The sequence below is a fragment of the Lissotriton vulgaris genome, chromosome 5 (genome assembly GCF_964263255.1).
Source record: "Lissotriton vulgaris chromosome 5, aLisVul1.2, whole genome shotgun sequence".
Taxonomy (NCBI): Eukaryota; Metazoa; Chordata; class Amphibia; order Caudata; family Salamandridae; genus Lissotriton; species Lissotriton vulgaris.
In genome coordinates this window covers 1394798788-1394824120 of record NC_141693.1, presented here as the reverse complement: position 1 = coordinate 1394824120, position 25333 = coordinate 1394798788, and the positions used below count along the sequence as shown (strand labels likewise).

General features: G+C 42.6%; 1 protein-coding gene across 1 annotated transcript in view; it reads right to left on the bottom strand.

Moving 5' to 3' along the window:
• Positions 1–25333, bottom strand: part of LOC147712646 (protein phosphatase 1H-like) — a 207839-nt gene that overhangs the window by 10564 nt on the left and 171942 nt on the right. The window contains exons 6-9 of the mRNA XM_086923340.1: positions 20508–20626; positions 19150–19213; positions 17795–17902; positions 4364–4515 (exon numbers count right to left, since the gene is read on the bottom strand). Coding sequence (XP_086779466.1) covers positions 4364–4515; positions 17795–17902; positions 19150–19213; positions 20508–20626 — 443 coding nt within the window. The remainder of the gene's footprint in view (positions 1–4363; positions 4516–17794; positions 17903–19149; positions 19214–20507; positions 20627–25333) is intronic.

Sequence of the window (25333 nt, the reverse complement as noted above, 5' to 3'; positions counted from 1 at the left end):
GTCCTGTCCATGCCCCTTAGCTGATTTGAAACACATGCTATTTGAATGCCCTCATATTTTACGTTTTTGGCACTTGGTTTGGACCCACTTGCAAAAGATTTTCAACTTTACTTTTTCTTTTTCCGTCATTCACATTTTCCTAGGATCTCTTTCTCCTGCTTTCACCGGATCACACCACAAACACAAATTACTTGACCTCTTAATAGCCATTGCTTTTCACCATATTACATCACATTGGAAACAGGCTAAAGATGTTTCCTTTACTGCTTGGTGGAACGCAGTTTGTTTTAATCACCGTCTAGACACTAATTTTGTTTCCCCCATTTCCTTAGCAATTAAACGTGACCTTTTATGGCTCCCCATTACCGAATATTTATCTAAGATTTCCAGACCTCCTCCCGCCTCTCCATTACGTAATGTTGAAGTTCGTAAACCACCATGATTGCATTTTCTTATTTGCTTATAATGTTTCTTCATTGCATCTACTGTTTTATCATATTATTTATATGCTTTTCTTATTCAAGATGATCCCTCATCCCTTTATGTTTCCTGACATTTATTGCGATTCTTATTTTCCTGTATGACATAGCTTTAATAAGTTACCATCATTTTGTAAGAGAGATTTTTAGTTTTTCATAACTTCTGACTGTTTCTTCATTTTCTACCTTTGTCTGTTTTTATTTCAATAAACTTCAAACTTAAAAAAAAAAGAACTGGTGGAATGGTTGGGTAAAAACGGCTGCACTCTGGTATATTCTCTTGTTTCTTCTGGATGACCATAGGAATTAGTTGTTGGGGAAGTGTACAGCACGCTGACTTCGCAGCTCCTCCTAGCCACAAATCTCAAACAATTCCCAGTAAGAGTTCCAAATAGGAACCCAGAATTAGGACTCCTAGGAGTATCACAGTGACTGCTGTGGGTGTCCCCAGTTCCTGCGCATACCCTGCCACCAGGAAAAATGCAATTGGTAGCTTTTAAGATACAGGACTATGCACATATAAACTATAGTTGGGACTTATAGTTAGAACTGGCCAACTATTTTACCATTGGTCCCCATGAAAAATATTGCACTCAATTGGACTTTGGACACCAGAGGAAAGGACTGTGTCCACTGTTGGATGCCAAGTCACTAAAGACATCACCAGGAAATTTATTGTGGGGAGGCACCATGTGGCTTGGGTGGTGGGATTTTGGGTTATGGCATTTATGGATTTTTAGAGGTCACAATTTATTTTTAGCGGAAATTCCTTTTGACCCTGGCATCCTTGGTTACCATAGGCTGCTACATCAATGTAAAGAAGGGGCATTAGTACCCTTCCCTATATGCAGTCAGTCATCCCCATATTTTCATAAGGTACCAAATGCTTCCTAAAAGACCTGTGTCGCCCTAAAGCATGCCCCACAGATAACATGGTTAATGTCCTCATTTAGAGCCTTATGGAAGTAGGAAACCTGTCAAAATTAATAGATTTTACACCCACCAAACTCGTGGTTGTCACTCTGCTGTGAATGCTGAATTTAATCTCACAAAGCTTCAGAAAGAGGACAGGCTTTGAATGTGCTATCATTATCATTCTGTGCCCTCCATCATAAAACAGTCCCCACCACAATCGCTTCTGTTACAAAGATAGCATTTAGTGCATATTGCAGGCTGCCCTTGCTGGCTGCTGGTTCTGCTAATCATGAAAGCTTTGTCATTTTACTTACTGTATAATTGCACTCTACAGTATTGTGCTCTGTAGGGGCATGTATAACACTACAACTATAAAACACTAAAAGAATCAGATATAACTTTATCTAACCAATCGTATTACAATCGTATTTAAAGTGTCCACATGATTGTTACCCTTCTAAACATGAAAATCATGAAAAACAAACTAGAAACTCATCAGCTGTAAAATCATCCAAGCACAATTCATAGTTGTTACAAAAACATTATTAACATTTCTATATCAAAGGAAATAGGCTTTTAATCATTATTGTAATGAAGCGCTTTGCATGGGTACTTTTGCTGCACCAACCATGACTATGTATTTGTAATTAGGACCTCTTACTTAAAACAATGAGAACAACAATTTGGCTTTCATTGATAACAGGCCAGTGTGCAAAATTACGCAAAAGTGCGAAGTAAGCACTATTAAAATGTTGCAGCAAAAATTCTAAACCGAATCAAATTCGGATATTAATGCAAATTGATCTGATTGTGCAATTTTCGCATAATAAATACATAGTGCATTAAATATCCCATTTGGTTTCCATTTGCTATTTGGCCATTTCCATTCTAGGCCATGTGAGCTTGCGTTCAGACACCATGTTATGCACGTTTTCATCATGATTATAGGGTTTATTCAATTTGCCTGATAATGTTGTATTCAATATAGGCTTAGTACTTTGATTTTCTCGATGTGTGCATTGACAACCATAGCATTTATACCCATGTGGGCAATTTTAAATAATACGGCCAAATCTATTTGTTTATTGAAACCAGAAACAAATAGTGGCACTCGAAAGGTGCGAAGCAGCAGTTTAATATGATTCCAAACACGTTGGGGCTTATTACGATGTCGGTTGGGGTTGCATCCAACCAACACCGTCGCGGAAATGGGACCGACCCACCTCAGGTCGACGGTCTCGACCACATGATTACGATGCAAACGCACACTGTGCCGTTGCATACTCCCATTTCTCCATGGTAGCTTGAGTTATGGCCACAAACCGGCTGTAACAAAGCTCCCATAGAGAAATGGAAGATTGTGTTCATCCCTGCACCCCGTGGCAGGCACCTCAAGGGGCCTGTCACAAGGTGTAAGGATAAACAAGGGGCCCAACCAGAGGCTGCAAACAGAAGGGGGCCCTGCCAGGGGCCCCCAAACACGCTTCCGACAGACTTTCCATGTCGGAAAGCCCGGCATAGAAAGCCTGTCGGAAACCGTGCATCATAATCCTGATGGCATAAAATGCCATCCATATGGATTATGGGCCGGCTTCCGACTGGCCAACGGGCACCTTGAGCCCATGGAATCCAGCCGGAAGGACCGGCCGGTTTAAATTTTGAAATCGACGATCTTGGTCATAAAGCCTCCGACTTAAGGTCGGAGGTTTTCCGACCGATTTAGTAATCGTCTCCAACGTGTTTCGGCTTGTAAACAAGCTTTTGTCAAGTAAGTGCCCCATTTTACAATGAAAACATATGCATACTAGTTAATGAACATTGAAAAAATCATGCATACACTTTAATTGCACCTTGTAACTGGCCAAAAGAGGAATCAAACATGACTAGATGTTGTTTTATCAGTCCAACACATTTCAATTCATGTCTATGTGCAGTTCAACAATGTGTAATTATACATGATTCTTCTTAAAGTAAATACAATCATATTGAGGGCTACACTTCCCGTAATTCCCATCTTAAAGTGAGAGGATCTGAATAAGTTCACTATAAAGAATTTCTCAAAAGGTTTATAGCCATAATAAATAAAGGTATACAAAGAGTTATAAAGTAATATAATGAATAAAGGTTCATTATATAAACATTGTGTGATCAATACTGCTGGGCCCAGGAAATATTACCATTACATGACTGCACTGGCAATTTATATGGTTTTTTGGTTCCTAATCCTTAATACGCCGTTTGCAATATATGAAAATGGACTGAGAGTGCACCGTTATAAGGGTGAATTTAAATTATTATGACAAGATCTACCGCTTAAGTGAGCGATGCCTGTAATCATGAAACCAGACCTGAAGGCCATTCATTTACTGATTCAAAGCCACGTCTGGTCTTTTATGACGAAAACAAGGACTATATTTCCCATAATCCCCATCTTCAAGCACGAGGTTATGAATACGTTCGCAATAAAGAACATCTCAAAGTTCATAACCATGATTGATTAAGGTATACAGAGATTTATAAAGCAATATATCAAATAAGGGTTCAATGTAATCATTGTATGATCAACATTGCTGGGCATGGCCAATATTAATGACCTATACGCTTCCATGATTAATAATCCCTAATAGACCACAAGCAATATATGGAATGGAATGAGAGTGCGCAGTAAGAGGGGGATTCCACAAATTATAAAGCGGAATGCCTCCCAAGTAGACCATGTCTGTATTCCAGAAACATACTAACAGCCCAATCATTTAGGGAGAACATTTTAGAAATTAGTACACTTTGTTTTTGCCGGATAGAGCTAACCCATTAATCAACAGTCCAGTTAAATTAAGTTAAGTTAAAAGGGTGTCTGCAATAGGACACTGATTCAGTATGTTATGTACTATATTAAGATTACCGGCGTTATGATGATCGATACAAAATCATTAATAGTACATGTGGGTGTGCGCTTGGTACTGCATTACCTTCTTGGATTATTTGGCTCGTAATTTGAGAGAACGCTGGCAACTACATCAGCCACTTCTTTATCGTTGGTAACATCCCAAAGCCCATCAGTGCCCAACACCAGTACATCGTCAGGACAATGTTCATGTTGCATGAGATCATAAACTCTCACCTGAAAAAGTAATACAGAAATAGATCATGTAAGAAGCGGGCTGCAAACACCACTATAGCATCTAGACGTTTTCCCATTTCAAAGGTTTTTTATTCACAAAACAGTCCATTCAGCAAGGTCACCTAGTGTAGTAACATCTTATCTCAGAGTCAATCTCTGAGGGTTCTTCTCAGAATTATGTACATTCCAAGCTTAAATTCCCTCACTCAGTCCAATTAGCAGTAAAGCATAAACGGTTTATCAGAGGTCCTCACTAGTGCTGATCCCAGCCTCCCTCTCAATTAGAAGTGCTCAGTCGGGACAATCGCTGGCAGATCATCTACTTCTTCTTACTCCCCCGGGTCCATGTGATAACATTTATCCACCCATCTTTCCTGCTTGTAAAATAAAGGGGCTCATTCAGGACACATTCTGCCAGATCCTCAGCTTCTCATGAACCAAGAGAAAAGTGGCCCTCATATACCCAAGATGTGAAGATGGACCCTTCGTTCCCTCATCACTTTCACCGTATTGGTGATGATAGAGCAGAGATGACATCAAACAATATTATTGATAAAATAAATGATTATGAAAACTTCTGTGTAAACCACACAAAAAGGTGTGCAAAGTTTCACGTTCTGAAAATGGACATACACATGAATTTTAGTCACTGCATCGTAAAAGCATGCAGCAGAAAAGATAGATTGGAGACATATAATTAATTTAATTAATATAGATGTGACTTTTAACCATGAAACACAATTTTCGCTCATTTATATGCATTAGAATAATGTTTAAGTGAAAAATCTCACGTCATGGATTTTAGTGCTAATTGATTTGACTTACATGTAATGAATATGATATTAATATGACTAAAAGAAATTATTATGATTTAGTTTGGTTGCCATGTGAAAATTAACAACAATATCACTATATGTAATAACATGTGCTTTGAAAAAGACAAAAGAAAAGGAGGCGCTATACAACTAAATTTAGATGTGTTCTCATGAAACTTCTTTAGCATGTATTGCACATATGTATTAGTCGAATAACACAAACAACAAAGATTTATATGCATTTCTTATATGATTAATGTTGACAACAAAAATGTTTTTTGGAGTACAATGTACTGACATGCATTAATTTTGATCAGAATGAAATGTTTCTCAATGTATTTCTGTCATATTTTTAACTCACAGGCTATCTTCCTAATAATATAATTCACAATTTAACATGATCTTGTCGTATGTTAGCCCACATTTTATGTAGGCCTCATTTGCCTTTCCAGTGAAGCCATGGACTGAATATTTTTCAAAGAGTATGAGAACTCGCAATATTGCTAGTTGTATTGAAATGATAACTGTTTCCTTTGACATGTCCCGGACTGAACAGTGGACTTGCAACAAATGTTGTTACACTCTGGAACAGCTGCTTGCAAAAGTACCCTTATGAACCCTTATGTTTTCTTTTTTAATGTCCTACAGTTCAATGTGTCCTATGCTTACTTGACCCAAGGAACTGCGTAATCAATTCACCATATTTTTCTGGATTTGTGTTTTCTTTATTGCCACATCAAAATCACCCTATTGTGGATTAACCAATGAACTGAATGGTCTGACAAAATAGGTGATGTTAAGGGGTGTCACCTTGGAAACAGTTCCAGTATGATTGCTAATTTCTGAAAGAATGAGGGGCCTTGGCTTGGCTTTTAGGCTTTGCGCTACTGGTTTCTGAGACTTCTGGGATTTGGTCCTGTTACTGCTGATGGTGTCCCAATGCAGATTGAACCTTTTTGGATGAAGAGTTCAGGTTGTGTCGCTGTGACTCTTGCTGTTAAAGCTGCAAACATAGACAGATCACTGTCTTGCAAAACTGGACTGGCTACTTGGAACCTTGCTGAACCCTCTTGAGTGTCTTTTACAAAGGCTCACATGGCTACCCATCCCTATTGATACATACGATGTTTGTGATCAGAATCTACCTCGGTTGAGGAAGATTTCCTCATCTACTCATCTTATTCTTCCTGAACCTCAGAGATTTGGTATATTTCATTAAATCTTTTACTAATTGATTATTAGAGCTGTATGCCTCTTTATTGAATGCAAATGTTCTTTATCCTTTAGACTGAATAACTACACTTTAATCATTCAATCTGACACTGCTGTTCTGTCTCGTCATTCCTAGAGTGTTAACATTAATATTGGGTTGTCAAAATATAAGGAAAAACTACTCTATGATTTGCTGTAGTAAGGTTAAAGTTACAGTTATCCTATTCCAGGTCCTTTCGGAGTAACTGTCCATTCCCGGAATATCCATCCCCTTTTAGCACAGAGCAAGATCCATCGGAGGACCAACTGAATTTATTAGTAGCGTAAGATGAAGTAAGGAAAATAGTCATAAGGGCCCAGTAAGCGCTACAGAAGTGAGCTCCATGGTTTGACTTAGTTTTTGTTGGTTGCTCACTGATAATCTCTGTCAGATTAGGTCATCAGTTTCTCCACCCCTCCCCTCCCCTCCCACTCCCTCGGATAACATTGGTCTGCTATTTTCCATTCTCCCACTGGCCACTAAAATAGAAGGGCTAAGTCAGGCCACACCATGTCAGATCCTTGGCGTCTTGTGAATTGACAGAAAAGTGCTCCTTACATTCTCCCAGACTTCCAGGTGGGCCCTCCATTTTTTTCGTTTTCCCCTATTGGTAGTCTCAAGGTTTAGCTCCTCTTTATTCCCTTCCTCTGTGATGGATTGGTCAGGATGCATCCGGCCCTGCCAGTATATACCCCAGTCATGTCCTTTTAAACTCATGAGCTGCAAGAAAGGAGGCCTAATTGGTGTCTGCCATGAGTCCCTGCCAGCTCGGGATACACTGGAGGGTGGTAGGCACTGAGTGTGCATGCGAGAGGAGGCAATCTCCTTGACCTGCCTATAGCGTCTGCCAATGCATCTGCTGGAGCTGGCACACACGGTCATGCATGTCTGCATTTCACAAGGGGCAGCTTAATGCAGCAGCAGAGAAAATAAACAGGAAACTCTGTATGGTTGCATTCAGTCATGACCCAATACCCAGACTTCTCATGGACCACTGCTGCCTCAACCATGTGCATAGATTTGTGCTGGTACACCTGTTGTAATTTAGTAGTGATGGGTCAGCGTTAGCAGAAGCCATCCTGTATTTAGAGATTATCTTGACCGTTTAGTGGAATCCATTTTGTATTTCTGTCAGCCATTTTGTTTGCCATGTTCTCACCATGTGCTCTGTCCTACCTTGCTGTTCTCTGCTCTTGAAATCTGCCTAGAGATGAGATATATTTAGCCTCCTCTGCTCTGCACATGCTCAGTTGAGCTTGCAGCTGTTGTCAATCCATATCTGTCAGGATGTGTTTACTGGAAACTAGCCACTGTTAGCTCCTCCTACTTGTTGACCCTGCATTTTCTGTATGACCTTATATGTACCTAAAACCAGCATTTGTACTTGTACCGCCTTCTTTTGATCCCCTGTGTGGGTATAAAAGGACCATGCTCCTTCCATTCAGTGTGCTACTTCATGCATTACCGAAGGGTGCTGTGTGAATGTAGTTCCACCTCATGAGGTTTAATAAAATCTGTATTTTCTATTCCAGTTTCTGTGCCAACTTCTTCCTATTGGTCTGAGGACTCTGTGCAGAGAAGGGCGAATCCCTTGCACTGGTAGGCCTTGCTGAGGCTCACCACCACACACCGACCTGGTAGTCTGTGGCTGGCATGCCTTTTATTCCTCCACATGGCATACTTGAGACGTTACAGATCCCTGACTGCGAATCCACACTCTTTAAACTCTGTTTGAATCCTAATTTTACATTTTCAGGCTCTTTAATTTACCGGCCTCCTGGGAATGGTACCAAATGGGCTTCTGAATTTGCAGACCACATCACCCCTCCTTTATTGGCCTGTAAAAACTTCTCTATTATTGGAGATCTAAATCTACATTTAGAGGACCTATCTAACACCACCTGTATGAACTTACTAGAACATCTGTCAGCACTAGGTAGTAACCTTATTAATTCTGGACCCACCCATAAGGCTGGGCATCTGCTCGATCCTATTCTTTCAAATTTCCCAGAACTTATCTGGCAGGATAATACCCCGGTATGCTGGTCTGATCACTACTTAATCAAATTTAATCTGAAACCACCTTCCAATTCCCTCTCTTTTCCTAGACCCCAGGTCTTATTTAGAAAAAAATTGGAAAAAACTAGACATCTCTAAACTCAACACGGCACTTTGTGCGAATGTACCTAATAAAATCAAAGACATGGAAGGCATTGCAACTGCCATGCAACAATGGCTCGCCAAAGCGGCTGAGTCATGTCTGCCTACCTCAAACACTATGAGAAACAGACACCGCCCTCCGGTCCCCTGGTTTACTGACTCCCTTAAAGAGGAAAAAAACCAAATGCAAGGTACTAGAAAGATTGTGGCGCAAAGACTTTGCTCCGGACAAGAAAAAACAATATCAAATTGCCAGAAATATATATCATACAGCATGTAAGAAAGCACGCGCCGTATATGTTTCTAATACCATCACGGAAGCTGTGAATAAACCTAAAACTTTATTCAATACGGTAAAAGATCTAGCGGGAGCTCAAACCATTGCCCCGGCCCGCCCATTGAACAAAAAGCAATGTCAGGACCTCGCCCAATTCTTTTTTGATAAAATTGAGAAATTAATCTTTGGAATAGACAAGAATAATGTTGACACTACCACTAAACAAGATCTGGTGAACACTCCCACTGTTAATCAAACCCTCACAATTGGCCGCCTATAACAATTGATACCCTTCAATCCATCATGAAGTCTATTAAATCTGGCTCTCCGCAGGATCCTATTCCTATGAATATCATGAAAGAGCTAGACTCCCCCTCCCTTAAAATCATTTTTGATACCTTAAATTCATCCTTGGAGCTCGCCGAAGTACCCAGTCTATGGAAACATGCTATAGTAACCCCTCTCCTGAAAAAACCAACAGCAGATCCCGATATATTAGCTAATTATAGACCCATCTCCCTTCTCCCAGCCTTCTCTAAATGTCTGGAGAGACATGTACATTCTGCCCTTACCACATTTGCCGAAGAAAATTCCCTTCTCCATCCAACCCAATCGGGCTTCCGAGCGGGTTTCTCTACAGAAACCACCCTGTTGGGAGTCTCTGAGACTATCCGGAAACATCTTAACGATGGTCAAACGGTTGCGCTTATTCTGCTAGACTTAAGCGCAGCCTTTGATACTGTGTCACACAAAAACCTGCTTATCATGCTAGAAAATAATGGAATTCAAGGCAATGCTTTGAAATGGATCAAATCTTTTCTGGACCAACGGACCTTCCAGATAGCTTCATCTATGGCATGCTCAGAATCATTCAATTCCCCACATGGAGTACCGCAGGGATCAATTTTGAGCCCTCTTTTCTTTAATCTGTACTTAAGACCCCTGGCGGATTTAGCCGAAGAATCTGGGCTGACTTTCATGACGTATGCGGATGATTCCCAGATTATCTTCAGGCTATCAGAATCTCACCCTTCTCCGTCTCTGCTCAAACAAGGTCTCCAGAACATCTCCAACTGGATGAATGTGAACCAGCTGAAATTAAACGGAGACAAGATAGAGATTCTTTTAATGGGTAAACAACCCGACCTATGGAATGCCTCACATTGGCCCAGATAGGAAATCTTCCAACACCAGTTTCTCATGCTAGGAATCTGGGGGTAATCTGGACAACTCGTTGTCCATGAAGCAACAGGTAAGCAAAGTGGTTGGACTTTGCTTTACCATCCTGAGATGGCTCAAAAAGATATTATGGATGCTGCCCATCTCTATGCAGAAAACAGTAGTCAATGCCTTAGTTACATCACGGCTTGACTACGGGAACATACTATATCTAGGTGCCAACAAAGGAACAATAAAGAGACTTCAGATGATACAAAACGCGGCTGCCCGGATTCTCTGTCAAATACCCAAAAATACCCATGTGACCCCTTACTTGCGCAAACTTCACTGGCTCAGAGTGGAAAACCGCATCAGATTTAAGACCTCAAACTATATGTTTAAAATAAAAGCAGGCACTGCACCCAAATACCTTCAGGCATTAGTGCACCCCTACATCCCTAAAAGAAACTTACGGTCACTCTCAGCAGCAACATACTGTGTGCCCATATTCAAGCTTTCCAGAATGGGAGGGAGATCTTTTGCCCATCAGGGTCCTTCTATGTGGAACACCTTACCTATCCGCATACGCAAAGAAGAGAGTTATTCTAAGTTTAGGAAAGAAATAAAAACCTGGTTGTTCGATCAATAATTCTGAATGACCTATGACGTTCCACTCTCACTGCTTTGCTGTGTCTTTTGGCGCCGGGAAACCCTATTTGGGTAGCTGTTGCGCCTTACAAGTTTATAAAATAAAATAAATAAATAAATGTATAATGCTCTTTGGCCTTCGGGACTCTGTACTGGTCATCTGTGGACCTATCCATCGAAGTAAAGGAGAAATGTTCATTTAAATGGAATCTTCCATGAGATATTTTTTTTATGGCCCCATGGGAAAATAGCATAGTACATCTGCAAGCACTTGCTACGCAATCAAAGTAAAAAGGCTGGGGCTGGGAATACAAGTGCAGTTTAAGAAGTTTGTGTTAAAAAACCTTTTTAGTTCTACAAAACATTTGATTTTAAACTTCTCAAAATACACCAGCTCCGTCATTCATATAAATGCATTGTAAATGCTCAAAAAGCTCTGAAAGCCATGTTAGATGAATTCGAGACCAATGCAAAATTTCCCTGTAAGGACCAGTGTGAATGAGGCTCTAAAACCACTGGAGACTCATCAAGATTATGTAAGAATCAGACTCGAACCACATTTTCAGAATCATGTTAGAAAGCCATTCCTAATCATGCCAGAAACAGTATGCAAACAGGGGCTAAAAACAGAATGAGACAAAGTGGATCATCAAGACTTTGTTACAATGAAGATGCAGGAGCATAACAGGATGGGTTTTTAAGACCCTACAGGAATGAGGCCTTGAATCCTTAAACACAATGAGACATTAATACCATCTAGAGTGCAGCTCAAAGATCCACACCTAAGTGGTGATGATATTATTCTGAAAAGTATGTAACTTGACAAAGGCTACCCCAACACAACTATTAAATTGACCTATGAAGGATGTATTTGGGAATAAAGGATAAAGGACCTAGCAGACATCAATCCCACCCAGCTGTGCACCAGGGTTTTGGCTAATAAAACTGCTACAGCTTCAACCGCTCTTGTAAGGCCTAACGATGAAGTGTGGCCTGGATCTTCCACAATCAACAAACATATACTGCCATAGGCCTCACCTCATTTTAGCCAGATTCTTCCTCATGGTTAAAGTCATTAGAATTGATCAAAAGTAGGTAAGGCGAAATAACTAATGAATAAATGTATTCTCTTCCTTGATTTTTCCTTGGAGTCTGCATACCGGTGTTATAAAACCATCAGAAGCCTACGAAAGTTATTTGGATATAATGTTACTTAGGTGTTATGTTTGCCGACAAGCTGTCTTCCACACAGCATGCCAACGCAGTTGTCTCCTCATCTTTCTACGTCCTCAGGGTGATACCATTTCTCCCATCCAGTGCTGGCAGAACTCTAATCAGCAGACTGGTAATGTCAAAAGTACTGTATTGGTCTCCTACTTAATGCCCAGGAAAAGGTCCTTAGTAAGCTAAAACTGGCGCAGAACGTGGCCGCCATGATTCTGTCTTCTGCTCCCAAGTTTAAGCCGATATTCAAGGTGGTGCGACAGCTCCACTGGCTGCCCATAAGAAGCCGAACCAAATTCAAAGCGATATGCATCGCATACAAGGAAACCCACAACATTGGACCGGAGTTTCTGAAGAAAGCTCTTTGTTCATACACGTCCAGTAGACCCTTGTGCTCTTCAGCAGCCAACCTTCTGACGGTCCCTCGAACCAAGAAAGCCTCATGGGGCAATAGACAATTCACAGACGCAACTACCAGACTGTGGAACTCGCTCCCCCTTCATATTAAGACCAGTCCTACCCTGCTAGCCTTCAGGAAACATGTAAAACACTGGCTCTTTAACTAATAAGTCACCCGCTCCAGAGCCGTTCCTGTCCTTATAGTCTGCAGCGCCGAGACACCCAAGGGTATTTGCGCGCTTTACAAGTTGCTTAAATAAATAATAAAATAAAATAAATAAATGTTATTCCTGCAAAAGGCCACTTTATTTAGGATTCTGCCTGGATACCTTGCCTCGGGGTTGTTGTAGTGTTAAAAGGAAGGTAGACTGCAATGGTTGATGAATCACTTTCCCATGATGAAAAGGACCAGCGTTTCCTTTTCTTTTGTCCCTTAAATAACAACCTGAGGAAATGCTCATTGGTGAAGACAGTGGGCGTAAGTTCTAAAAGATCAAGCTACTGGGTTTCCCAAAACTTTTTAAATGGCCACGAGCAATCTCATGCGTGATGGTGCATGTGCATGCATCACTGGCAAGTTTTCAATGTGTTTCTATTCCACGTATTTCTATTCTGAGGTGATCACTGATGCATGCACATGCAAAAAACAAAACAATGGAAAAAGGAGGAACAAATTCTGCGCTATTCGAAAATGGGGGACAATTAATTCACCTATTTTTATGCCATATGTTCACTGTGAAGTTAATAAAACATTCTGTACATCATCACTCGCACAAGGGGACATGATTACACATTTTATTTTTTATAATCAACACATAAGCTATTTTTATCTTATTTCGTATACTCTTTTTTTCTTTTTATATACCACTGAAATGAAATGAAAATGAAATGAAATGAAATGAAATGAAATAAGGTATTTATAGAGCGCACGGTGGCCAAACGGCTTCCTGGCGCTGGGAGCTCTACTGAACGGAACAGACAGGGCCGAGGGAGTTTAGCGGGGGTAGGCCTGGGCAAACAAGAATGTTTTTAGCGCTTTACGGAAGTGTGAAAAGATGGGAATGGAACGCATGGAGAGAGGGAGAGAGTTCCAGAACCGGGGGGCGAGGACGGAGAATCTGGTTCCACCAGTGCGGGATTTACGAAAGCGGGGAACAGTGAGGAGGGCAAAGGAAGATGAGCGGAGGGTACGGGCAGGGGTGTGAGTGGAAATCAAAGAATTAATGAACGCCGGAGCAGAGCGATCAACAGCCCGAAAAACTAGACACCCTAGTTTAAACAGGGATCTCTGTAGAACGGGGAGCCAGTGGAGAGATTTGAGGACGGGAGTGATATGGTGAGTTTTGGGAAGATGAAAGATGAGACGGGCAGCCTGATTTTGGATTGCTTGGAGACAACAGGTTTCGTAGGCAGGAATGCCCACGAACAAGCTGTTTCCGTAATCAAGCCGGGAAGTGATGAGGGCCGAAATGATAATTTTAAGGGAATCAAGGGAAAAAAACGGGAAATTTTACGAATCAGATGAAGGGAGAGAAAGCAGGAGGACACTACAGAACTGACCTGGCCGTGCATTGACAGGTCATGGCTGACCTTAATGCCCAGCGTTTTGACGGAAGGGACAGGGGTAGGAGGGGGACCAACAGTGGGGGGCCAGAAAGCGGAGGACCAGGGGCTGGATGAGCCACCCGTCAGGACAAGCTCAGTCTTGTCTGGATTGAGCTTGAGGTGATTGGCGCTCATCCAACCAGAGATGAAAACCAAAGTGGAACGAAAAAAAGATAAGGAGTGAGAAGAGGAAGAAAGATCAAAGACGAGCTGGAGGTCATCTGCGTAGTTGTACACAGAGACCCCCAGATCGAGAAGAGAAACAATAAGGGGGCGAATATAAAGATTGAAAAGAAGAGGGGAGAGAGAGGAACCTTGGGGAACCCCACAGGACACCGGGAGGGGAGAAGCAGAGAAACCAGAAAGGTGAACAGCTTGTGAGCGTCCTGAAAGAAAGGACGTGATCCAGGAAGGAGCGGAGCCTCGGATGCCCGCTGCGCTGACACGGTCAAGAAGGATGGTATGGTCGACCGTGTCAAACGCAGCGGAGAGATCCAGGAGAACCAAAGCTTGAGGAGAGTTGGTGTCAGCCTTTGCCTTCAACTCGTCGAGAACCGCAAGCACCACTGATTCGGTCGAGTGGCCCGAGCGGAAGCCTGCTTGGTGGGAAGCAAGGAGATGATTCTGCTCAATATAAGAGGAGAGACAAGAGGTGACATAGCTTTCAAGGATTTTGGCAAGATAAGGAAGAAGAGAAATAGGTCTGAAATTAGAAGGGAGGGAAGAATCAAGACCAGGTTTTTTAAGAATGGGAAAAACAATCGCAGATTTAAATGAAGAAGGGACCAAACCAGTGGAAAGGGAAGCATTAAGAAAGGAAAGAGGAGTAGTGGGGCAAGAGGTGAAGAGGGTTCTCAGCACGCGGGCAGGGGCACAATCAGCAGGGGAGCCAGACTTGATTTTGGTAAGTAGAGCTAAGAAGGAGTCCGAGGAAATGGGTGGAAAGGAGGCAAAAGAAGAGTTAGACACAGGAGGGGCAGGATGGGGAAGAGGGAAGGGAGTGGTAGGAATGTTGGACTTGATTTTTGCGATCTTCTCGATAAAGAAGTCGTTTAAAGAAGAGCAAAGGGCCAGGGAAGGGATAAGCTTGGGACAAACACGATCAGAAGTGGCCAGATTAGTGACCAAGGAAAAGATCTCTTTGGATTTATTAGCAGATAATGCTACCTGCTCAGAGAAATACTTGGTCTTGGACACAAGAATAGCTTTCTTGTAATCATTAAGGAGACGTTTATATTTGGCCTTAAGATCGGGGCAATAACTGCGGCGCCAAAGACGCTCAGAGCGTCTAAGTTCCAGTTTAAGGACCTTAAGTTCGGAATTGAACCATCTATGGGCCTCGTGAGGGCGAATAGACTTAACTATTTTAAGAGGGGCAACTAGATCACAACCAGAAGATAACCAGTTGCTGACTGCAACGGCCTGAAGATCGAGAGAAAGGCCGTTGAGGTCAGGAAGGGAGGATGCCAAGGAGAGGGAAAGGGAGGGGAGGTCCACGCGATTCCAGCTGCGTGCAAATATGTTCTTGGGGCGGGAGGGTTTGTGAAGGGAGCCGAGATTAATAGTGAAGAAAATGAGAGAGTGGTCGGACCAGGTGCAAGGGAGAATGCTAGGGGGAGAGACAATGTCCTGAGATGACCAGACTTGGTCCAAAGTATGACCAAGGTTATGGGTGGGAGCAGAGACGTGAGACAGGAGATTGAGACATGAAAGAGTGGCCGTGAAGTCCTTGGACGCCAAATCCTCCCTGGGATCACCAGGCCAGTAATTAAAGTCTCCCAGCAGGAGAACCGAGGAGTTGTTAACTACTAGAGTAGCAAGGAGTTCCTGCAGGGAGGCCACAAACAAAGGCATATTCAGGGGGGGGCGGTACACAAGGACAACTGTCAGAGGGGCAGGAAGGTTAGTGGAGCGGGCAACCAAGAAATCCACGCCAGCTATGGAAGATTGAGGGAGAAGCTGGAATTGGAGACTGGCCCGAACAATCATGGCTACACCCCCTTCGATCCTACCGTCAGGGCGATCAGCCCGGAGGGCGTAGTAGGAATCGGGGAGGATGGCCAGGATGTCAGGGAGTGAAGCCCCCGAAAACCAAGTTTCTGTTAAAAACAGAATGTCAGGGGAATCGGAGGTAAGGAGGTTAAATAATTGCAGTTGGTGCTTGCCTGCCGAGCGGGTGTTAAGGAGGCAGGCAGAGGCAGTGTGTATGTATGTACATCCATATATACACACCTATATACAGCCAACAACAAAAACACTTTGGACAAAAATCAAAAGAAAGCCAGAAAACTAGATAATTCTTCACCCTTAGAAAAGAATTGTAGCAAAGGCTAAGTGCCCTCCCATTAGCTATAGGGGGTGCACTAGGAGGTAGTCAGACACCACTGGTTCAATGCACAGATTTACAGAACCTAAATCAACAAGTGTGTCACAAGGCATTAATTTCCAAAATCAATTTTTAAATTTTTATACAGGGACTCCTCCATATGGAAAGTGTTGACGCGGGCGCGTTTCGAACTTCTGATAAGTCTGGCCTCTTCAGGACAGGGCGATATAACAACAAGCAAGCTCAATCCGGCAGCAGCTGGTAACCAATCACTTGAGGTACAACCACTATTTCTTATAGATACCTGGATATGGTGCATTTTCATTCGCATCAGAGTCAGTCTCTCCTCTCTATTGTATACTTTCCAAATATCACTCTACTCCGTGTGAGTCCTATCGTACAGCAGCACACGGGGCCGCCATCATGGTCGGAATAAACTCCTGATGCATGCACCTGCATTGCATTTCAAGTGGACATATAGATCATGACGCTTGTGCATGCATGCATGGTGATGCATACGCACGTGCATTGTGATGCATGCGTGCACATGAATAGTGACGTGTGGCAGCCATTTTTTATTTATGGATTGAACTTGGCTGATGGGCATGCTAGAATTGTAAATAGAAAGTTAAAAAAAGATGAACAAATTGTGCTCAAGCCCAAAAAACACAACATGAACAGCCCAATGAGAATTTGTAGCTGCTGCGCCCTTGTTAAAAAAAACAAAAAACATTGAAAATGGAAAGGTGCATTGGGACCATCCGGGTTTGGGAAAGGGGATGAAGAGGGAAAATTGAGCATGCAGGGAGATAGGCACAGGAACAAGTAGGAAAGAGCAAGTAAACAATAGAAAAAAATAACAGTTCTCTCAGCAGCAAGATACAACTAATGGAATCGGAAGAGAACAAAATGATCCAGGGCGGGGCAAACACAAGAATAGGGACAGAAATGTTGTAGAATCAAGAGCAGACACCCGAAATAGACAAAAAGCCATCTAGCCATGACCAAAGGACTGATCCAAAATCTACTTTAAGTATGTTATGCATTGGAAACAATACGTTTGGAAACAGAGAGTTAAAGCTGCACACAACCAAGAGCCACAAATTTAAATGCAAATATTCTCAGAACGGGTAAAATTATGGTGGGGTTTGTCAATTTCTATCAGAGGGTAGTTCAGCGTTAAAGTTTTGTAGTTGGTTTTAATGGGTTGCATAATTTGGGGTTTCCGAATAAACATATTTGAGCAATTGTGATCCCATAGTACAATGTGAATGCTGTAGAACAGGTTTTAGTAAATTGCCCCCTTCAGATAAAAGACTGACATTTAAAACAGCAACATCAGCTATCTATCTTTAAATCTGCATTGTTGGTGGGGAAGAAAGGATGACGGATGTAATACAGAGATAAGTACTTGCCTCAGGTAAACATGACAGGAAAGGCTTGATATAGATGTTAGAACCATATACTTTCAGGTCGTGATCCCCAAGACCCCGTGTTACACCAATTGTGGCCATTACACGAGCCTGTCAGAAAACAAAGCAAAATAATCCTAATTCTTACAAAAAATCATGCAGTACAATCAACCATATTTGTTAATTAAATATATCATGCAACCACATCAATGTTAATTAAAATATTGGTGTTGATACCCATGTAACAATCTTTACTCTGAAGTGTGCAGGACCAACTTATACTTTGAGGTTCATACAGAGCATGACGGGGTGCTAGGCTAGAGGAGGCCAAATCCTGCACCCTTCCATCAGAAGACCGCTCGCTATACTTGGAGATTCGTGGTTGTGGTGCACCACTAATTTCCTTCCTGTGCAGCAGGAGCCAGTTTTTTATTTTATTTTAATATGTGCCATGTGTGTTACTACCAGTGGCTGTAATTGGGATGAAAAAGGATTGGAAGACCCGCCCAAGGTAGGACGGGCCTTCTGGTGCTCTGGAGCTTGCCACCCTGTGGTAGACTCGCTGCTAGCAGTGTCTTTGCAATTGAGGAGCTGACTGGGACTCCACCCTGGGAATTGGCGGACCCCAAACGGTAAATGAGCAAAAGGAACTTCAAGTTTGCCAGAGGGTGAAAGCAACTGCCGATTTACAATAGTTCTTCCATAACACCAAACCCTAAACAACCCCTAAGATTTGGATCCCATCTATTCCTGTAATCTGAAGGGATGAGGAGAAGAAGAAATTGATTGGGTGCTAATAGGCTTCTGTTATAAACTGAAACCCGAATATGTACAAGTTGTTTTAGTTTGGTGCAGCCCACACGAACTTCGCTAAAGTCAAACGGTTTCGCTATTCTGTCAGAGGACAATTAGATACACAACTTGAAGTCCTCTAATGCATTTCAAATACTTACATTTGTGTTAGTGAAGATACAGCTCTAGAATCATTGAAATTGCTAACAACTTGGGTGTCCCATGACGATCTACGAAGGCTGGATCTATGCCAGCAATTCAAAATATTATCATAGCAGTTTTGAATACAATTAATTTAAATTGATATAATTTACATAGTCAGTAATTACTCTGAACATCTGGCATGCATCTGGCTCTCTATATCCTACAAAGGGCCCTCCTAGTGGACAAATCATAGCGGGCTTTTGAGGGTGGATTTAAACTTCTTTTAAACATATCAGAATTGAAATATATTATTACACTTAGTTTGAAAATTCTCATCCTAATTTGAATTATATTAAACAATGTTGGCCTGATTTAGTTTAGCCCTGCTTAATAAGTTTATTCTTGGTTTTGATAATAAATACCTTTTTCCCCTCTCCATATATCAACGGGAACTTCAGATCATTCTCTTCAATTGTTTTGTATGCCCTAGAAAAATAATACAATGTTATGTGTCGGCCACACATTAAAAAAAAGACACATGTCATCATTTTACGAATTATTAGAGAACTCCAGACTTTACACAGAATTTCAGGACTCATTAAGGAAACAATTAGCAGTCTAGCCTTTCCATATTATGAATAGTAATGACAAAAGCACTACTCTAACTCCAACACTGTACGACCAGATGTGTTCTACACACCGAAAATCGGGTTTATTTTAGGTGCACTGAAACCATTGCAGATTTTGATTTTATTGTTGCACGTCAGGATAAATTTCATAAGTTCCATATTTACTTCAGAGCAGGGCATTCTGTCATGCAGGATCTTTGGGTTACAGACCTCTGTACTCTGTGACTAACATGGTGGCCGACCAAATGGAGGAAGCCCTTGCATTAATGAGAACCCATCCTGCGATGCTTCAAGAGCAGCCTTATAATATGGCTGACTATAGTGAGAAGTGTGCACCACAGAGGCGGGGCTTCCCTCGAGTGCTTGGCCAGAATATGTTTTGTGGGCAGGGGAAGAGGCAGAAGGCTTGCCTGCTATTTTTGATGGCTTGCACGGCTCACAGGGCACTGCCTGGCTCCCCTGAAGGCCTCTAAAACTCTTCCTTTGTTTAATCTGCATGTCCTTCCAAGTCTTGGGTTTGGGTGTGACCTCTGCAGTACAGTAGTGAAGGAGGTGGCCTTTGACCCCCTTCCAGTTCAAGAGGTTGATGCTGGGGTAGCAAGGCAAAGAAAAAGGTTTAGGCGGAGCCACTGGCAAAGAAAGAAAAAACACATTTCAATTTCTTTAAAAAAAAACAGCAAAGTAAGAGAATCTATGTTTTAACTAAATAAGAAAACTGTTAGTGCCGTACCCGGTTACTCTAAAATAATACTGACATTTCATATTTCCCTTACGTTTTTACTCTTCTGTTGTGTATTCAAAATATATTCTCCATTTTTTCAAGTTTCTGTAAATAAATCATTTGCTTTAGTATAAATCATTTTACTTTATTTTTAGATGCACTGATATCCTGGAGTGATGTTTGAAAATGACATCCCTCCAGGAACCTGATGCAGGCCCTTCCTCCCTCCCTCTCTATCTTTTGGCAACGCATGACCGCGTTGTATACAAAGCAACACTAGGATAAATCCAAAACAGAACACTTAAACCAAAATAGAAAAATAGAAAAGTAAGCGCACTGCACAAGCTGGAGGGTAGGTGAGTCTAGCCCATTAAAAGGTCGTACTCAAAGCATTTGCCATTCATAGGGAGGGAAACATCACAACACTTACCAGCCTGTCATCGTATGGTCCCTGAACAGCATTCTTCTACCCAGCTCTTTGTACTGGATCCTTCTGGGAAACTCCAGGTATGTAAATTCATTTCCAAGCAGTTCAGGCTTCATAACTCCCTAAGAACAGCAGAGAGATACTTAGCAAACATTTGTAAATCGGTTACAAGCCTAAAATGTGCATTATATTTTAACACCTTAGCTGCGTCGAACGTTCAGCACCCAGTGCTGAACGTTCGAATAACGAGCGCTGGCCCGTCGGCCAACGGCCGTGCGCAGCACTGGCAAGGTAGTGCTCGCGACGACCGTTGGCCGACGGCAGCGCTTAAGGGGTTAAACAAAAATACATCTGTAATTAGATTATTTTTGTGAGTATGTGTGACAACCACCTTCTGTATCCAAGTGCTGAAAATTGGGCCCACTTCAGCCAGTAATGGAGAAATAGGTGAAATTTAAATATTCCCTTAAGCAATAGACTTAAAGCCAGATGCACTAACATATTTTCTTGACGCAAACCCTGCGATTCAGTAAATCACAGGTTTGTGACAAGAAAATGTAGTTTTCAAATGTAATGAACCCATTTAGCATGGAAATAACATTTTACATAATTCACTAAATGGGTTTAGGATATGATAAGAAATCTCGGCCTAAACATGCCCCTTCTAAATAGTGATTCCTTATGGTATGTATTAATGTTTTGCGATGGTAATGTGAGGCATTACAAGTAAATAAACTGTGCATAGAGATGTATTTGTGTGGAAGCAAAGAACTGTGGAATAATATTGGTGTAAGTTAGAAGATCAGGTGAGATTTTCACTGTCAAGCCAGACCTTAAAAAATCCATGTAGGTTATTGACTTCCCTTCTCCCATCTGTGCTTGCTGCCATAGAAAAACAACATACATTATCTGGTGATCTACGACACTTTAACTCCTTCGGTGCTCATGACGAGCCCAGCTCGTCATGAGTCACAGTGGAGCTGTGCTCATGACGAGCTGGGCTCGTCATAACGGCTGTGCGCCGCCCATGCGCGATTGATTCCCTGCCTGTGCGGGAGAATTAATCAGTGGGCGGAGTTGTGACGAGCCCAGCTCGTCATGAGCACAGCTCCACTGTGACTCATGATGAGCCGGGCTCGTCACGAGCACCGCTGCGCTCCACCGCGCCGTGGGGGAATTACCCCCACAGCGAAGGGGTTAATAACATTCCAATGTTATGTGTGTGCCCCTGAAAGTTCAAGCGTAAGCAGCTGGATACATAAAGCAAAATGATCACAGCTACTAGAGGGTTAGTCAGTTTTGTTGTGGAAGTGCTCAACTTCTGCGCAATCAAAACATGTACTTCTGGCTCCCAACATGTGGATGGAGCCAAAACCCTCTCTAGTAATGCTCAAATAATTGTCTCGTGACAGCTGCTCTGTCAAACCAGACCATAAAAATTGTTTTACAAAGTTTTATTTAGGTTTTTTAAAGGATATTCCATTTTTCTTTAAGGAAAACAGAATGCATTAAAAGAAAAATGTATTTATTTAAAAGTAATCACAGACATGATGATCTGCTGAGTGCTGTCTCTAGCAGGCTGCCATTCTTGTGATGGCAGCGAATCTTAGTGGCTCACATGTTAAGACCTACCACATTAATATTCACGATGCAGGTGGAATTGCGACCCACTGTGATTCAGTATTTTGTGAATCGATCGATTAGTACATAGGTCAATTCAGAAAATCACGTAAGATTCTACAAAAACGTCAGTGCACGAATTGTGACCACTGTTTGATCTTGACGCACATTCAATAGAAAATTTTATTTCTTATCATGTTACATATAAGATAATGATCTTAGAAAGAAAAAAACATTCTTGAAATACCACTTAACCAAATACATATTTATGTATTGCCAGTGAAAGCAGAGAAACACAATCCAGCTCAAGTTATCTGCTCACATTCCTTACTCTCTGAGGTACTGTAGCTGCTGCAAATCCTATTAATTCACTTGCTTTATCCAGCCTTTTGCCTGCATTTGACTACATTATGTTTGACCTTGTAAGGTATGTCAGAAGATGACTTTAACTGTCTGAAATGCCAGAAACCGGTCCTCGGAAGCTTGTTTCCGGTCCACGGAAGGCATGGCTTGGCAGTTCGGGCTGGACTGTTCCCATGAGGCACAGGGTCAGACTGATTTGCATATGGCCATGTCTGAACTGGGGTGGCAGAGTTTGCTAAAGATCGGTGATGGATTAAACGCAGATCTGTTGACTGGGTGTGAGTGTTTGATTGGTTCAGATGCTCCGTCCATCACAACCCCCCTTTTACCACTTTAACTGTCTGAGGGCACAGCAATGTGTACTGAGTTTAGAAGCTATCTTCATGAAGTTTTTTGGGAGCCAAAACCCTTTGTCCCCAGAGCAGAACTATTGAAAAGAGCACCACTTATGATGGCTGATTGTATTGTTTTATTTTATTAGCAGCTGAAAGCATCTCTTTTTGAAATTTAAAAAGTAGTGGTGGACACACACACATCTCCTCACCCTACTATTTTTGCTTCTGGTTTTTTCCTAAACTGCTGGCTTGTGCGGAGGGATAGATGTGGACTAACAGAAGGGCTGACCACCACTCAGAAAGAGATAAACTTTTGTATTTTGGGGCTCTTTATTCTTGAACTGTGCCCCATAGCCCATACATAACCTCCAAGAGAGAGACTTATGACTCGATTTTCCTTGGTCTCTTTCCCTATGCGACAAGAGCAGTGAGATGTGGAGGCGCTGGATGGACGGCTGACAAAGAACCCACGCACGCCGCCGTTGTGCTTCCTGTTTCCTCGTCCCGCGTAACCACACCCATGCAAGCAGCAACGCCGGTCCCTCGCTAGATGCCTGGTACCGGAGCTTCGAGGCGAGTCTTTGGCTGAATTTCGAAGCGACTTGAGCAGGATCTGAACGGGGTGTGGCGGAGTGTTTCCGCCGTCTATTGGAGGCTGAATGCTGTGTTCCCGCTCGGCGCCCTGTCCTGCCCTGCCCTGCTGATGTACTGAAGTGACTGCAACGCCGGCGCTTTCAACAGCAAATTGCTGGGAAACGAGGGGCACTGGATGTTGGACGTTGGACGCTGGTCTCTTTTGCGAGGTAAGGCGCACTGGGCAGGGTTCTACCCAGCTCGCACTCGCATTTGCTCGCACCGCATTCTACCCAGCTCCGCGCTCTCCTCTATGCCTCCTCTATGCCTCCTCACCTACTGGCGCGCCGATCTGTGAAGCTCTGAAAATTCTGAAGGGGCAAAGCTGACTATTACTCTCATCTATGACCCGCTTGCCTTTGGAGCCTAGTTATCCCGTACCACCCCTTGCATTGGGTAAATCAGACGCTAGCAGGCACAGTCTGGTGAAAGAAGCTCCTATTGCACGGCTACGGGGGGAGGAAAATTTACAGAGCACAGTCTCAAGTGTCTTATAAGCTCACGTTTGTAATTTCGAACTCTCAGATGGCGGCAAGAGCGCGGGGCAAACAGTCTAAGCCAGAACTGGGAAAGGAGATAAAACTCCCAATTCCGGTCAGATCCATATCAATCACAAAAGGAGAGAGAAAAAACAGAAGGAAAAATCAACAAAAGGAAGCCCTAAAACAGTAGGCAATGGAATATACTGAATCATATAGAAAAAATAAGTATAATGTACTAAGGAAACAGGTCGAGGAAGACAATGATGACAATGAAGAAAATGATCAAGAGGAGGGCGATGAAGATGAAGATGTAGAGAGCTTGACCCTATATGAACTATCAGCAGAATTGAGCTTACTTGCTGTTGGCGACAAAGTAGAGGAGGGTGGGAAAGACAAGGGAACAAGAACGGACCAGGGGGGTAAAAATATGGATAAAACGGACAAAACGGTCAAGGCTGCTAACATGCCGCCTACTACTTGCCCTGAGAGTCGATCTACCCCCAAACAATACCCTCTCTTTTCAAAACCCCTTCTCCAGCAGGGACAACTTTTGAGCAATCCTACACGGGGGGAGTTGAAGCAGGGGAGCACAAGTGTCGTTCTAGAACATGATATTTCCAACACTGGAGGAAAGGCAAGCAGTCCTACAACGCACAAGACACCGATGCCAAATCCCGCAGTGGCAACAGGGTTAGAAGACGTAGCACCACCTGCACCAACGGTCTCAACTACGTCCTCTCCCAATACTGCCCATCCCTCCCACCCTCCGCTACCACCGGCTATAAGCCCAAGCCTAAGCCCAAGCAACAAGCAAACTACAACAGTTCCAAGTCAAGTCCTAAGTCTAGAAGCCTCCCTGATCTCCCAGGAAGATGGTTTGCTCGCCCTCCCGAGTGCTACAAAAGCAAATACGATGGAAGATATCCTAGTTACTATCCTTCAGGAATTAGGAGACTTTAAATTCTCTCAGGCTCAGGAAATTTCACTCTTGCACAGCAGGCTCACGAAGATGGAGGAGTGCCTTGGCAATATTCCTCTGAGGGTCTCTGAGGCCGAAGTCCGGATATCATCTTTAGAGGACTCTTTGACTGCAATTCAGAAAAATCTTGTGGAGGCTAATAGAGAGAAATCCCACTTAGAGGAAAAGCTGCAGGACCTTGAGAATTATAATATGAGGTCTAATCTACGACTAGTAGGCATACCAGAGGGGCTTAAAGATAAGGATGTAGTCAGGTGGTCAGAGTCTCTATTGAAAAAAGCCATTCCTGAGCTCCAAGGTGACCTGACTATTACAAGGGCGTACAGAGTACCTGCACATAAACCTAATAATTTGAAATACCCTTGTACAATTCTGCTCAATTTCTCAGACTTTAGGGTAAAAGAAAAAATTCTAAAC